Raw genomic sequence first — 16,561 nt, 5'->3', positions numbered from 1 at the left:
GGGACCCTGAGCCCTGGCCACAGGAAACTGGATGGGGTTAACACATGACTCGTGCCCACCAAGCAGAGACCTTTCCCAATACTTTGCTTGTTGCTTTCTTTTAACCAACCAGAAGCAAGCATTAGCTGGGCCCTCCAAGGAATGGGGGAGGCATGGGCAGGACTGACAGCCAGACTTCATACCACGTGACAAAGAAGATGACAAAGAAGCAGAGAAAGGTGACGTGAAGTCCCGGGGAGTCCCATCCGTGGTCCCGGTCTCTCTACGCTCCTGTCTTGCACCTTTGTCCTGCACACAGTGACCCAGAACCTCAGATGTCTTCCATAGATTTCTCTTCTGTTTAAGTCAATGTTCTGTCATTTGTGACCAAGAGAGTCCTGACTAACAGACATGGGCCTTCTAGTGGCCTGTCTGCATCAAGGAGCCTGGGGGGCTTGCCTCCCTGTGCTGGGCTCAATGACATGAGGAGGACTCACAGTAGCCCCTCTACCCTCGCCATCCCATCCAGGCTCCTGCTCCTCCCCACACACATCTGCTCCTCCACGGCTGGACAGCTCAGGCCAGCATCTGAAGCAGGGTCTTTCATTCTACTTTCGGTGCATGTGTTTTAGTTTGCCTATTTTGGGCCAGTGAAAACATATCTGTCTACACTTATATCTGTCCATCTCCTGCAAAGCAGTCGTAGGTAATGTGTGCGTGCTCAGTCGAGTCTGACTCTTTGTGACCCCATGGACTGTAGCCCACCAGGCTCCTCTGTCCATGCGATTTCCCAGGCAAGAATACTGGAGTGGGTTGACACTTCCTCCTCTAGGGGATCTTCCTGACCCAGGGGTTGAACCCGAGTCTCCTGCGCTGGCAGGTGATTCTTTACCACCGAGCCACCCGGAAGTCCTGTAAAGCAGCCGTAGTGAGATGTGGCATCCAGCTGGTGGGATGTCGTGTTCAGTGTATAATTCAGCTTCTCTGAGTGCTCAGATTTTGGCAGTAAAATACTCGAGGGGGAAGCCATTTGCTTTTCTGTCAGTGTCTGTCGCCTCTTTCTCTTCTGTGCTCTGGGTTTTGTCTTCTTCCTCTGCCCACAGAGGCAGAGAGGAGAGGAGGGTCAGAGAGCACGGGGGTGCAGCTCTCAGCTATTCCTTCCCCCAACCCCATCACCCTCTTTCACAGGTTCAGGCCTGGCAACCCCAAGGACCAGGACAAGAGCTGAGAGCCTCCAGAGGAGTGTCTGCGTCTCCCCCGATGTCCTCCCACTGGAACCAGTTTCCAAAACACACATCCATCAAAGGCAGAAACGGCTACCATTTTACTGGTTCATCATCAGTAGGAAACACACCTGAGCTTCACCTGTGATTAAACACTGCTTGAAAATATTTTAATATATTCCAGAAGTTCTCAGGGTCGGTTATGGGGGAAATGTATGTATTCATTTAAAATCCACGTTGAAGATGTCTCCCAATAGGTCAAAGACAATAAAAATTAAAACGATGGAAATAATGGTCAGGGCCAGGATAACAGAATAATGATAAACAAAATTATGTGCAGGACACTATCCACACTTACGTCTCAGGGCAGATACAGTCCTCACCCCATCTCGGAGCAGCTACGCAGCCTGCCTGAGGTTCCACAGCCAGCAGCGGGCAGAGCTGGGGTCCTGATGCGGCCTGTCTGACCCCCTCCTCAGCGAGCTGTTCCTACACCCACCGCCCCTGCCGGGTGTTCAGCCCACACTGAGCACTGCCAGGGAGCAACAGGACAGCAAGGGGGAGCCCAGAAGCTGTGTGCACGCAGCCCGGGGAGCCAGGCTCGGCAGGGTGGGAGGACACTTTACTCCCCTCTGAATGGGTGGGGAGAGCCTGGAGGATTTTAAGCAGAGGAGCGACTTGTGTTGACAGGACCACCTGGCTTCTGTTGAGAATGGAACATGGGCTGCAAAGTCAAGAGCAGGCAGGTGGACCATGGGATGTGAGGAAAGGAGGGTCTGGGGATGATGTCAGGGCTCTGCCTGAGCGACGACAGGAGGGAGTTGCTATTTACTGGAACAGGGAAAGTATAGAGGAGCAGGTTTGCAGGTGGGAGAGCCAGAGGGGAAGGAGACCAGTCAATGTGGAGTATGTTACCCTCAAGGGGCCTCCAGATGCCCAGGAGGTGGGTCACAAAGGCAGCCGGAGGAGCGCTGGCTGGAGACAGATCCATGTGTCACCCCCATGCCGTGTCAGAGCTCATGAGTGGACGCTGTCTCCTACAAGAACTGTCCTCACCAGGAATAGTGCCATTCCTCAGGGAGTGTGTCAGAATTCTGTGGGTGCGTCTTTAGCTGCCACCGTGATTGGAGGCGGTACTGGTGTCTACCGGGTGGGAGGATGGAGACCCCAGATGTCCTTCCTAGAGCCTGGCACAAGGAACTGTTTGCATCCACACGCTTCACAGATCCCTCAGACACTCGCTGAGCTGGAGCGTCTTTGATTGTTATCTGAGTGGAGAGCATCCCTTTGTTTTATGTATAAAGACAATGTGTTTCTTGTAAGACTTTAAGATACACTCAGCTTTCTAAAAAGAACAGGAGAAGACTGCACTTGGGTTCACAACTTTACCAAGAGTGCTCAGCATTCAAACCATTACCCCAGCCTTCCCAGTGCCCAAGTCATCAACACGATAACCCTGAATCTGTCTGCTCGGAGTGGCCACATCCATGGGGCACCAAGAAGCATCACAGGTCCTTCAGTGGAGCCACACACAGGCAGTTGCAGGTGGAAACGTGATGATTTAATTATAAATGATGTTCCTTCTATAGTTAGGATGCTACACTGATTTCTCCAGAGTGTGGGTATGTGTAGGCCAGTGACAAGGTCTCTGAGTTTCATCTCAGGGTGTAAGGAGGGGCCCCAGTCCACTTATGTTAGGAACCCCAGAGGGTGAGGAGGAGCCAGCAGGGAAGCCCCCCAGGGGCTGCCCTGGTTGGGGGAGGGGAACCCTGAGAGGAGAAGCCCAGATGCAGGCCAGTGGGGCAGTGACACCTGGATTATGAGGACCCTGGTGACCCTGAGCCCGTCCAGTGGACGCCGGGGTCAGATGCTGGCTGGAGAGTCCACATGGTCCATGCAGGGGGTCCCTGTCTCTGCTCAACTACAGATTTCCTCTTGAGCCCAGGGCACCCCAACTGCACCCTCTTTGCTCTGTGCCTTCAGGTCAAGCTATGCTGGGGCCCTCCTGGGGCCTGCTCACTGTCTCGGGGCACCCAGCAGCCCTGCCCGGTGTCCCATCCATACCTTGCTGAGTCGGGACTCAAAAGCCAGCGAGGTGGAAGACTTGGAGCTCTTCATGCCGGGAGAGGGGACGGGGAGGGGCCGGGGGCGGTCCACCCCATGGCTCCCTGCCCTGGTCACTGGACTCCAGGGCTTGGCTGCGCTCCTCATGTTTGTCCCAGGGAGTCCTTCTGTACAAAGAGTAGAAAAGAAAACCCGTGTGTCCACACTTGACAGAGCTTCACCCCCATGCACCATGGGCATCACCACTGTCATGGAGAACAAGCCTCCAGATGAGGATGCACAGAGAGCACCTTCCTCCTGAGATGGTACCTTCCCACCAGGTTCCTTTCTACAGCTTCACAACAGCTCTCACTGAACTACTGAAAACACACGTGCACCATTACCCATGTTCTGACATGGGTTGTGGTGGTTTAGTCACTAAGTCGTGTCTGACTCTTGCAACCCCGTGGGCTGACCAGTAGGCTCTTCTGTCCATGGGATTCTCCAAGCAAGAATACTGGAGTGGCTTGCCATTTCCTTCTCCAGGGGATCTTCCCAACCCAGGGATTGAACCCAGGTCTCCTGCACTGCAGGCAGATTCATTACTGACTGAGCTACAAGGGAAACGTTATGACATTACTCTTCAGCAATGTGGAAATACATGTATCTCCCCACATAAAACAGGTCAGCTGGAGTTGAGACATACTGTGTCTGTAAGCCTTGCCATTTTAGGGTTGACAGTAGAGCAACTTACATAATTTCCAAATAAGACATAAATGAATTACTTGAAAATTCAATTTCACAGAAGCACAGCTTTTTTTTTTTCTTCTTTTGGACAAAAATGGTATCAATTAAAAATTAATTGGGAAGATTTTGATCAGGCAGACCTGCCATTATAGGGTAGAGTTACTCAATTAAAATGTTCTAGGAAAGACAGCTTGTGCAAAGGAGCAGGATGTGGTTAAAAACCTGGGGGAAACCCACGTCCAAAGGCGAGGAAGGTGGCCTGGGTCCTGCCATCACTGCTGAGGACGTGGGCCGGCTGGCCATGAACTTCTGAGCCCATTTCCCTCTCAGCAGCACAATGGGACTCCGACTCTGCCTGTCCTTGTGGATGCTCACGACCAGGGATGTGAGGTCAAGGACCAAAACCGCAGATAAGAAACAAACTGGAAAATGCACTTTAAAAAACACCACCACTGGATTTCCCTAGTGGCACAGTTGGTAAAGAATCCACCTGCAATGCAGGAGACCTGGGTTTGATCCCTGAGTCAGGAAGATCTCCTGGAGGAGGAAATGGCAACCCACTCCAGTATTGTTGCCTGGAGAATCCCACGGACAGGGGTCACAGAGTTGGACACGACTGAGCAACTGAACCACCACCAACCACCAGGTGACAGTGACGGCAGTGGCTGCGCTCCCAGGTATTCAATCATGTCCAACTGTGACCCCATGGACTGTTACATGGACTGTAGCCCATCAGACTCCTATGTCCATGGGATTTCCCAGGCAAGAATACTGGAGTGGGTTGCCATGCCCTCCTCCAGGGGATCTTCCCAACTCAAGGACTGAACCCTCGTCTCCTGTGGCTCCTGTGTTGGCAGGCAGATTCCTTACCACTGCGCCACCCGGGAAGCCCCAGACCCCAGAGCCGGGTCTAATTAACTGCTCGCCTCCCGGATCGTAGCTGGTGCTCAGCAGCCCTGGGCTACCTCTCCCCTCACCGCATCCCAGGACACCCCTCTCTGCCCCAGAGAAAATGAACAGGCTGCCTCCCCCAGCCTGGCGCAGCGGGGATGTCCTCCTGTTCTTGTCTCCCTTCCTGGGGACATCATTTCAACCAACGGCCTCCCAGCTGGGGCCACCCAGCCCCTGCTCCTACTTAAACAGCTTAGCTGGTGGCCAGTGTCCAGGACTGTACCTGGCACTCGTTCTGAGCACTGCTATCCTGGCAGCTGTGCCAATGTGACTACAGGTGAAAATAGTATTTTAAGACAGCAATTTGTTTTCTAAAGCATTTCTGAGAAAAATTACTCATGATTTCAGTCATATGACTAGTTCAATAGTTTATTAGTCTCAGCTTGATTCCAGGTATCACGATTTTTAAGATTCTGTATTTAAACAACCACTTCTTGTGTATTTCACAGATGTTTAGCACCAGCTATTTTTCTTTCTCAGCCCACAATTTTTAATGCTTGTTTCCACAGCAACAAGGAAGAATTCCTAGGTTAAGACCTATATAGCAACTCATTTTATTAGGACTCTCAATATAAAATGAATGAACATAGCCTGAGTAATTCTTGGAGAGAATTGCTGATGAATTTACCCATGACTGCAGAACCAACTGATGACATGTCAGTCTGACTCATGGAGACAACAAATAAAGTATCTGTTTAATCAAGGCACCCTTTTAGGTGATGATTGCAACTACTTAGAGATGACTGTTGCAGGACTTACTTGGTGAAAACATAGGTGATTCCATACTGCATCTGTGCTTTCCAAAATCTACCCATCAACCCAGAAATGAAATGCATTGTACTCATTCCCCAGAAGAAAGATAAGACCTTGAAGAGGAAAAGCAGAAGGAAGGTGGTAGAAAATCTTCCCAATGTTTCCCTAAGCCCTTGGCATAAAAAAAGAAAAAAAAAGAAAGGAAGGGGGCTTCCCTGGTGGTCTAGCCTGCCAGTGCTGGGGACACAGGTTCAGTCCCTGGCTCAGGAAGATCCCACACACCACAGAGCAACTAAGCCCATGAGCCACAACTACTGAGCTCGCGCTCCACAGCAAAAAAAGCCATAGCAATGAGAAGCCAGTGCACCAGAATAAAGGCCCAGAGCAGCCAAAAATAAATCTTTAAAAAAAAAAGGGAGGAAAAAAGGGCGGGGGAGAAGAGAAAGGAAAGGGGGAAAATGCATCTCAGTCAAAATTCCAGATCTAAACTCTTAATCTCTGGCAACAAACCTGACAGCCTTCCAGACAGTCACCTGAAAGACCCGCAGCCACTTCTCGAAGGCTGCACTTACTTGCTCTGAGGCAAAATTCTCAGGGTCACTTCATTTGCATCATTACATCTTTATTCTCCTAGAACCTTGAGCCCAATCTGATTATTCCCAGATCCAGGTACACAGAGGACCTTCCTCCCCTGGGCCCCTCCACACTGCCTGACTCTTCATCCTTGTCTTTCCTTCATTTTCCCAGATGGAGACATCTATCTTGTATTCATGCACCAGCCAGACTCTTCAAATTCCATCTTCTTCCAGAATTCAAAATATACAGAAATGAAATAAGTAACGTCTCCCCTTGAACCAGGAAGAGAGTCCTATTGGTAGGGAGAGTGCCAGGGGAGGGGTGCTGGGGTGGGTGCTGTGTTGGGGGGAATACGCCCTGAGAGGTAGCGGGCTCCACCAGAGCAGTGCCACTTTCTGGGACGAGGAGAGGACAAGGGTGCTGGGTGGGGGTGCTTCAGCCTCCAGCCGGGCTGAAGGCCAGCTCGGCGCCCTGCTCCCCACTTTCCATGTCTAGGACTTCGTTAAGCATCGCCTGCCCTTTCCAGCAGGACCGGGTCTTCCTCGTGTCCCCCAAATCTTCCGAGGCCTCCTCTTTCCTTTGTTCTGCCCACACCCAGCCCTGGGCTTTCCAGGAATAGACCCCGAAAGGAACATCCTTGGAGCCATCCATAGTGCTTGGCCCGCTCTTGCCCTGCTCACTGTCCACTCCCCAGGATCCTCCTGCTGGAATTGGGCAGGGCACCAGGCCTACTCCCAGCTTCTGCAGACTTTCACCCAATCCACTTCCCATTGCCTCCTCTCTGACCCTCCTCTTGCCCCTCACACGTGGCCTGGCGCTGCTCAGCCCTCTTCACGTGTCATAACCTCATCATAACCCTACAAGGTAGCATCACCCTCAGTCTAAGATGGGGACACTTGGTTCTGTTTAGGAGGTTAAGGAACTTGCCCAAACCACAGAGTTTACGATACAGCCAGGATTCAAATCCAGTTTTAATTGGCTCTTACACACCAGGGATGGGTACGGCCTCCCTGGACAGTGTTCTGAGGAAAGCACACAGACTTCCGGATCCAGAGCTCCTGGTCTGATTCCACCTCCACTGCTCACCGCCCAGGCTCAGGCATGCTTTTCAAAACACTACGATTCCCAACATCTTCACCTGATAAATGGAGTTTTTGGTGCCTGCATCACACAACAGAAGACACTCAATGAGCACCAGCTGCCTACTCACAAATGCTCACAGTGTTTAGCCAAGAGCTGCTTGGCTTTATCAATTCAGCAACACCCAGCGATGAATCCACGGACTCAATGTCCAGTGGCCGGAACCAGACAGACGCTCCAGACGTAAGCAAGGTCTCTCCTTGCTCACAGAGCAGCCTGTGTTCACCTGGAAACCCAACAGAGGGTAAGTGCAGAGGAGGGTGAACAACGAGCAGACACCCCACAGTCACTAGGACTGGCCCCAGTGGCTGAAAGGCAACACCGTGTGCATGCTGATGAACGATACTTTTCTTAGGTTTATGAGTTTATAACAGAAAATAGACAGATGGGTTCTAGCCAAGCACAAGATGATGGGGAAAAAAAAAAAAAGATTTCTATGAGTAATTCCCTGATTCCTAAAAATTCTTCTAACCAACTCAAGAGGATCAAACTGATCAAGAAATTACAGTTGACTTTTGAACAAAGTGGGGCTTAATTTATCCATCATTTATAGTCGGCCCTCCATGTCTGTGGTCCTTCCACATATGTGGTCCCTCCGAGTCTGTGGTTCCTTGGTATCCACAGATTCAACCAACTATGGACCAAGATGTACTGAAGGATCCACTGTGGGAAAAAACCTACTTGTAGGTAGATCCATGCAGTTCAAACCTGTATTATCTGAGGATCCGAGGTACACTTAAACTTAGGAACTCACTCCACAAGGGCAGGGAGAGGGTCTTCCCAGGGCTGTTTTCCTTAAATTGTTCATTTTATATTCTTATCAAGTTTCTTTCCTCTCTAGAACGGTGTAAGACTTCTATTTAAGCCATAACTCATAAATTGAGTAGAGTTAAGTAAAAAAGATGGAAGAGAAGGAGAGGGAGAGAACAGTCAGGAACACTACACGGTCCATGCAGCGGGAGGGTCAGATATCATGCGGCTCAGCTGCTTCAGTCTCGGGCCTCAGACTGGTTATCCTTTTAAGGCAAGAAAATCGAAAGGCAGCCAGGAAACCATTCTGGACCATCGCAAATAATAAGGAGTGTCTGGGGGTGGGAGAGGGCATTCAGCTTTGCACTCCAAGTACAATAAGCCCCAGGAAGCCAGAGCGGAGGCATTCAAGTCTGAGAACAAACAAAATAAGCATGTTCACATAGCTCAACTACCAGGGGACTCGGCAGGAAACAGAAGGCAAGTGAATGGCACGCTGAAAATATCCAGCAAGAGCTTTCTAGAACCCGCGCTGGGCTTGCTCTTGACCTCTGCAGTGGGGTGGGCGGAGGATTCTGCCCCCAGGGGACATCTGACAGTGTGTGCAGCTGTTCTGGGCTGTCACAGCTTGGCGGGGTGGTGCTGAGGGTGGAGCCAGAGATGCTGCTGGACACCCCAGTACCCGAAGAGCAGCCCCACAACGAAGAATGGTCCTGCCTAAACTGTCAGGACCCCAGGTTGTGAAACTCAGTTCCAGAGGAAGAGCCAGGCTCCTCAACCGGCACCTGGTTGGTTCCCACCCAACCTGGGAATGTTTACGCTGAAAACCTGGCCCGGGAGCAGCCAAGGGAATCCCGGACTCCCGCTGGAAGCCAAAGGAAGCTCTTCAAAGCTTATTATTTCCTGTTGGTCTCGAGATGAAAAGTTATCCCATTTTGTTTAGATTCAATCCTTCCTAGTTTGTAAAGAACAAGATTCTACACAGCATCAGAAGGGAAAAGGCAAATTCATATGGAGGACTTCCCTGGTGGTACAGAGGCAGGATAGGAATCCACCTGCCCATGCAGGGACACAGGTTCGATCCCTGATCTGGAAAGATTCCACAGGCCACGGGGCAACTAAGCCTTCGAGCCACAACTTCTGAGCCCAAGTTCTAGAGCCCTTGAGCCACAACTGCTTAAGTCAGTGAGCTTGGTGCCTGCTCTCCCCAACAGGGGACACCACCACAAAGAGAAGCCCAAGCACCGCAATCAACAGCAGCCCCCGCTCACCGCAACTAGACAAAGCCTACAGCAATAAAGACCCAGCTCAGCCAAAAATAAATAAATACATAAAATTTTAACAAAAATTCATTGATCCCATCAGCAGAAGTCATCGGAAGAAAATGAGAACCAAGAAGGGATGAAACAAAACTAAACAGAAAAGGACAACTGCACAGCACCAGCCCCACCATCTCAAGCTGAAAACACAGTCTGGAAATGGAAGAGGGACTTGCAGAAACTATGACTGACTGCCACAAGGTGGAGACCATAATGAATAGGGTTTAATCTGGAATTAAAAAAAAAAAAAAAACAGGAGGCGCTGGTCCTTAAATATGATATGCAAATCCTGGAGAGAGGCTATAATCTGGGAGCTATATTGAGATCAAACCCTCAGAAATACTGCCCTGGGCCATCCTTCTGTCTCCAAAGCTGAACAAAGAAGCCAGCGTCCCACAGAGCTGGTGGCCACTAACCAGTGGTTGTTTCCTTACCTAGCATGTGGATTCACATCAAAGAACTATAGGAAAGAGTCAAGGCCATACAAAAGGAGATGGAAATAAGGTACTTCAAGAGCTCTTTCTATAGGCACAGTTTCAAAAGGTCTATTGAAAGAGTAAGAATATAAACTATTGTCTAGTGCCAAGAGCATTCAGAGGGAAGGACAGTCTTTTCAACAAATGATGCTAAGAAAACTGGGCATCCACACCAAAAGGATGAAGTAGAACCCTTACCTTACACCATAGGCAAAGGTTAATTCAGCGTGGAAGAAAGACCTAAATGTAAGAGCCAAAACTGTAAAACCCTCAGAAGAAAACACAGGGGAAAAGCTTCATGACATTGGATTTGGCAATGGATTCTTAAATATGACACCAAAAGCACAGGCAACAAGATGTACTGGATGACAACAAAATTAAACACTTGGGACTCCCTGGTGACCAGTGGTTAAGAATTCTCCTGCCAATGCAGGGGACACAGGTTCAATCCCTGGTCCGGGAAGATCCCACATGCCATGGAGCAAATAAGCTCATACGCCACAACTGCTGAGCCCATGCTCTACAGCCTAGCTCCACAGCATGGAAACCACTGCAATGAGAAGCCCATATACCGCACGAGAGAGTAGTCCCCGCTCACTGCAACTAGAGAAAGCCTATGCACAGCAGTGAAGACCCAATGCAGACAAAAAGTCAAGTAAATAGAAAATAATTTTTTAAAAAATTAAACACTTCCATGCATCAGAGAACCCACAATCAGCAGAGTGAAATGGCAACTCACAGAATTGAAGAAAACATTGGCAAGGGTTTGCTGTGGACTGAATTGAGCCCCTCCCCCACCACATTTATATGTTGAAGCCCTAATTCTCAAAGTGATTTCATTTGGAGATAGGGCTTTCAGGGGGTGGATTAAGGTTAATGAAGTGATAAGGGTGGGCCCTAATCCCGTAGAATTGGTGCATTAGGAGAGGCGGGGAGAGAGACCTCTCTGCTGCACACACACTGATGAAAAGCCACGCAAGGACACAGTGAGAAGACGGCCACCTGCAAGGCAGGAGGAGACCCCTCACCAAGAACCCAATGGCCACACCTTGTCCTCGGACTTCCCAGCCTGCAGAACGGTGAGAAATCAATTTCTGTTGTTTAAGGCATTCAGTCTATGGTATTCTGTTATGAGCACCCAGGCAGACTAAGGCAGAGTTATCATCTGGAATATACAAAGAACTCCTGCAACTCAATAACAAAAACTAACCTGATTTTAAAATGGACAAAGGACATGAATAGATACTTCTCCAAAGGTGATATGCATGTGTGCTCAGTCATATCCGACTTTTTACGACCCCATGGACTCCAACCCGCCAGTCTCCTCTGTCCATGGGATTTCCCAGGCAAGAATACTGGAATGGGTTGCTGTTTCCTTCTCCAGGGGATCTTCCCGACTGAGGGACTGAACCCCAGTCTCCTGTGTCTCCTGCATTGGGAGACAGATTCTTTACTACTGTGCCACCTGGGAAACCCAAACAAGATATACCCATGGTCAAAATACATTAAAAGATGCTCAACATCATGGAGATGCAAATCAGAACCACAATGAGATACCATATCACACTCATTAGGATAGCTACTACCAACCCAAACCAAACCAAGCCAAACCAGAAAATAACAAGTATTGGCAAGGATGTGGACAAATCTGGAACTCTTGTGAACTGTTGCTGGGAATATAAAATGGTGCAACTGCTATGGAAAACAGTATGGTGGTTCCTGAAAAAAATTAAAAACAGATTTTATCATATGATCCAGCAATTCCACTTCTGTGTACATTCCCCCAAAACTGAAAGCAGGGTCTCAAAAGAGATTACTGCACACCCATGTTCACAGCAGCATTATTCACAACAGCCAAAAGGTGGAAGCAAACCAGATGTCCACTGATGGATGAGTAGACACACAAAGTGTGGTTTATACATGCAATGGAATATTATTCAGTCTTCAAAAGGAAGAAAAAGCATGGATGAATCTTGAGGAAATTGTGTTAAGTGAAATAAACCAGGCAGAAAAGACAGAAAAACTTGTATGATTACACTTATGTGAGGTACTTAGAGTAGTCAGATTCATAGGAACAGAAAGTAAAACAGTGGTTTCAAGGGGCTGTGGGGGGTGGGGGGTGAAGAGGAGTTATTGTTTGATGGGGACAGAGTTTCTGTTCTGAAGAAGAAACAGTTCTGTGGATGGATGGTGGTGATGGTTACAAAACAGCATGAATGTACTTAATGCTACTGAGCTGAACACTTCATAATGGTGAAGACAGTAAACTTTATATTACATGTATTTCACCACAAGTTTACTGGATTCATCTCAATTTAGGCAGAAGCATCTTGAATAATGGCTCAGCAATAAAGAATTTGCCTGCAAAGCAGGAGATGCAGGAGACAAGGGTTCGATCTCTGGGTTGGGAAGATCCCCTAGAAGAGGGAATGGCAACCCACTCCGGTCTTTTTGCCTGGGAAATTCCATGGGCAGAGGAGCCTGGCAGGCTACAGTCCATGGGGTCCCAAAGAGTCAGACACGACTGAGCATGCAAGCACACTTGCGTGTGTGTGCGTGTGCGCATGCGCACACGCACACACACATCTTGAGTCATAATCTATTCAGTCACATGCCCCTGCCTTGTCTGGGACATCAGCTGGAAAACAGGAGAGCTCAGAAAGGACCCTTTACGAGGGAGTAGCTTGTCTGAAAAGTAGCATAGGGGAGGTGCAGAAGCCAGGCCAGGACAGGATCACCCCCAGCCTGCCGGGTCAGGGATGGAGCAGCCAAGCCCCTGAGGGAGATGGACCAAGAGCAAAAGCTGAGCCCCCAGCAGAGAAGTGCAGCCAACCCAACCACTCAGGAGGATTGGGATGGGGGAGGAGCTGGAGACAGAAGGGCCTCAAGTGCTTTCTCCCAACTCCTGACCTCCACTGGTGCTCAGGGCTCACCGAGAAGTGTGGGGGGTGGGGGTGGGGCGGTGGGTAGAGATGCAGCATCTGCAAGAGACTGGTGATGTGGAGGGACAAATGGAGTGAGCTCAGGGGTCTCCCAGTAGAAGCCTCCCCAGCCCAGGAGGGCCTCCTCAGGGCCCCACCCTCATCTGTCCTTTGACTTGCTGGGCAGCTGGCCTGTCGCCTTCTGGGGAGTCACCAGCCCCAGCACAGACCGGCCTGAGTCAGCAGCTTCTCCTGACTTCCTGTCTCTACTGTTAGCTGGGCCTCCTCCTGCGCTCTCCCACCCCAGGGCCCAGGGCTGCCCCTCAGATCCTCAGCTGCCCGGGGGTCCAGCTCCTGTGTGGATCCCCAAGCTCCCCTCTCCTTCTTGGTGGACTGGGCGCAGCCCTGGCTTTCCCTTCCCGGAACTCCTGTCCGACTCAGCCTCAGCTTTCGGTGGGTGCCGCTGCTCCCGCACAAACCCTAGTTCTGCTGCTGATGTGCCCGAGCCTGAGCGCTTCCCGAGACGGACCCGGGCTAGACCTTGTTCCCAATCAAGGGACAGCCCAGCTGGGCTCCGCCAGCCAGGCCAGCCACCAGCCAAGGGGGAGTCAGGCCCCACTGATGCACCTGCTGTCCCCACGACCCTCCTCAGAGACCTCCCTCTATGAATGTTCCAGTCCCTCCTGTGAGGCTCTGCCAACAAGGCCTTCCGATACTCACCGCCCCACACCAAGTGTCTCTCCCCACACTCCCCTGCCCCAGCCCACCCCCTCCTCCCGCTGCCGCATCCCACAGCGGATGGTCTCAGCTCTGCTCCTGACCATCCTGCCCAGGACAGTTAAGGCCACTCAGCTGCCAGAGGGCTTTTTAAAAACACAAAGCATGTAAATGGCTAAGATGGTAACCTTTATGGTATGTGTACAATTTAAATTTTAAAAATTATTTTTAAAAACATACAAGTCAGGCCATGTCCTTCCCTATGGAGAACCTTCCTGTGGCTTCTTCTCACTACTACACTTAGAGTAAAAATCCAAGACCTTTGTCACAACCCCCAGGTCCGAGGCCTCTGTCCAGAGACCCCATCTGTGCTGTCAGAGGGCCCTGCCTCGGACGTGCCCAGCTGGATCCCCTGGAGGAGCGTCACACCTGGAAGGTCCCCCAGCTCTTCACACGGGGTCGAGGGGGGGGGGTCTTCCCCCAAAAGGCCTTTTCCCTCCAATCTCTGCCTGAGCTTCCCACTCATTTCTTCAGAGATTTACCACTAGACAGAGACTCTGGCTGCCACTAGCCATCCTTCGCTGATCATCTGCCTCACCCACCCCATGCAGCTCGCCTCCCGGTTCATTGCAGTGTTACTGGTGCACAGAGCAGCTGCTCAGCAAACACTGGTGAATGAACACTAGAGCCCTTCTTTCACTGAAGAAACATGCGCAAGCGTCTCCTTGCACTTCCTCTCTTAGCCAGGTGCCTAGATTCATAAAATCAGTGCTGAATTAATTGGAGAATACAAAATGGAGCCAGGCTTCCCAGGTGGCTCAGTGGTAAAGGATCTGCCTGCCAATGCAGGAGATTCGGGTTTGATCCCTGGGTTGGGACGATCCCCTGGAGAAGGAAATACTCCCCACTCCACTACTCTTAGCTGGGAAATCCCATGGACAGAGAAGCCCGGCGGGCAATAGTCCATAGAGTCATAAAGAGTCAGACACAACTGAGTGACTAAACAGTAACAACAACAAAATGGAGCCACAAAGCCATGATAGTCCTCCTCCCTAAGACCTATAGATGCCTCTAAACAATTACCAAGGAAACCAAACGGCTCTCAGGACGAGAACCCCATGGATATTGATGCAGAGCCTTCCAGCACTGGTATATTGAAAACGGAGTTCATGTGGATGTGTCAGCATCAGCCTTATGAGATTAATCTCATTAACTTGTAACGTATGGGGAAATAGTTCTTAAAGTCATTCAACAACACATCTCTAAAACCATCTACTGATTCATCTCCATTCCTGACTTTATTCCCAAAGGATGGCTTTAAAAAAAATGTGTGCTATAATCCCAGTATCACAGTAATGGTCAACAATATTTTACAGTTTTATGCTTTAAGATTTCAGACATCTTAACTGAAACATCACAATATAGGAACTTATGTTCAATGCTTTGTTAAGTGGTCGCCACAGGGTTAGGGGCCCAAGAATTTAAAGTATCAAGTCTAAGTACCTTTTGTGCAACCTTTTCTGTTTTCTTTGTTCCTCTGGGGGCCCCCTCTCAGCCAGGTGGGACAAGGGGCAAACCCTGTATGTCAGTAGCACAGCTTCCAAGGAAACCAGCGGCCACTTCTGACTCATTCTGTTCTGTTTCCTCTAGAAACAATGCAAGCACTACAGAGCATGCCACTCCACCCCCAGCCCCCCAGCAAAACTCCATGCCCTCCACCCACTCACTTCAATGCACTTGCCCTACAGAGATGGGGGGTGCACAAGTCCTCTCCCCCAGCACTGCTGGGCGAAGATGCAAACAGGGACCCTACATCCACGAATGCAGAGGTGGGGCCCCTCCCACACCCACTGCCCTCCCCCCTCCCCCCCCCCCCCCGCCTCGCCCCCAGGCTCACTAAACTTCAGCCACAAGGCCTCAGGCCAACAGGAAACAGAAGCTAGGAGGAGGCAGCTGTCCGCAGACACAGGAGAGGCGGCTCCCATGCTCCACACCGCACAGGCTCCCAAGAATCCACGAGGCTCACCTTCCATGGCCCTTCGCTGAGAAGGTGGCTCAATGATCCACGAGCTGTGGTGGGAGATGCTAGCACTCCCCTCACTCTGACTCAGGGTAGGAGCACGGGCATGGTCCCTATTGCCCCATCACAGGCTCTGCTGCACCATGTCACAAGCCAGGCCTCCTCAGCCATGTCCCCGTCCCCTCTGATACATTAATCACAACAAGTTAAGTTTCTCTTCCCCTAAAAGGACGTGCTCCTCCCCACCGGGTCCTCCTGTCTGCAGATGTCAGAGGCAGGCGCCTTTATGACGCCAGGAGGCAGGGCACTCACCGGGCGGACCCCAAGCTGTCTGGCCAGTTTCTGACTGTGAGTGCGTCTGTGTGTATTTCTCTGTGTGCATGTCTGTGTGTCTGTGTTGTGTGTGGTGGTGGGAACAACCAATCTGTTTTAGGATTTTATAAACACAAGTCTAGTTGATTTACAATGTTGTGTTAGTTTCAGGTGTACAGCAAAGTGATTCAGTTATATACACGTATAAATGTATATCAGATTCTTTTCCCTTATAGGTTATTACAAGATACTGAATATTGTGTTATACAGTAGGACTTTGTTGTTTCTCTATTTTACATATGCATCCTCAGTTATGTCTGACTTTTTGTGACCTCATGGACTGTAGCCTGCCAGGCTCCTCTGTCCATGGGATTTTTCAGGCAAGAATACTGGAGAGGGTTGCCATTTCCTCCTCCAGGGGATCTCCTGGACCCAGGGATCAAACACAAGTCTGCTGCATCTCCTACATTGCAGGTGGATTCTTTACTGCTGAGCCATCAGGGAAGCCCTATTTTGTATACAGTAGTGTGTATATGCGGAGAAGGCAACGGCAAGCCACTCCAGTACTCTTGCCTGGGAAATCCCTTGGATGGAGGAGCCTGGTAGGCTACAGTCCATGGGGTTATGAAGAGTC

At 50.3% G+C, this 16,561-nt stretch overlaps 1 protein-coding gene across 3 annotated transcripts in view; it reads right to left on the bottom strand.

Annotated features, from left to right (window-relative positions):
• Positions 1-16,561, bottom strand: part of SPECC1 (sperm antigen with calponin homology and coiled-coil domains 1) — a 212,290-nt gene that overhangs the window by 151,858 nt on the left and 43,871 nt on the right. For all 3 annotated transcript variants that reach the window (XM_055576420.1, XM_055576422.1, XM_055576421.1), the window contains one exon: positions 3,267-3,433. In XM_055576420.1, coding sequence (XP_055432395.1) covers positions 3,267-3,413 — 147 coding nt within the window. In that variant the 5' untranslated portion in view covers positions 3,414-3,433. The remainder of the gene's footprint in view (positions 1-3,266; positions 3,434-16,561) is intronic.

Source organism: Bubalus kerabau, chromosome 4 (assembly GCF_029407905.1).
Source record: "Bubalus kerabau isolate K-KA32 ecotype Philippines breed swamp buffalo chromosome 4, PCC_UOA_SB_1v2, whole genome shotgun sequence".
Lineage (NCBI taxonomy): Eukaryota > Metazoa > Chordata > Mammalia > Artiodactyla > Bovidae > Bubalus > Bubalus kerabau.
The sequence above is the reverse complement of the archived record's forward strand: the minus strand, read 5'-3'. Positions and strand labels throughout refer to the sequence as shown.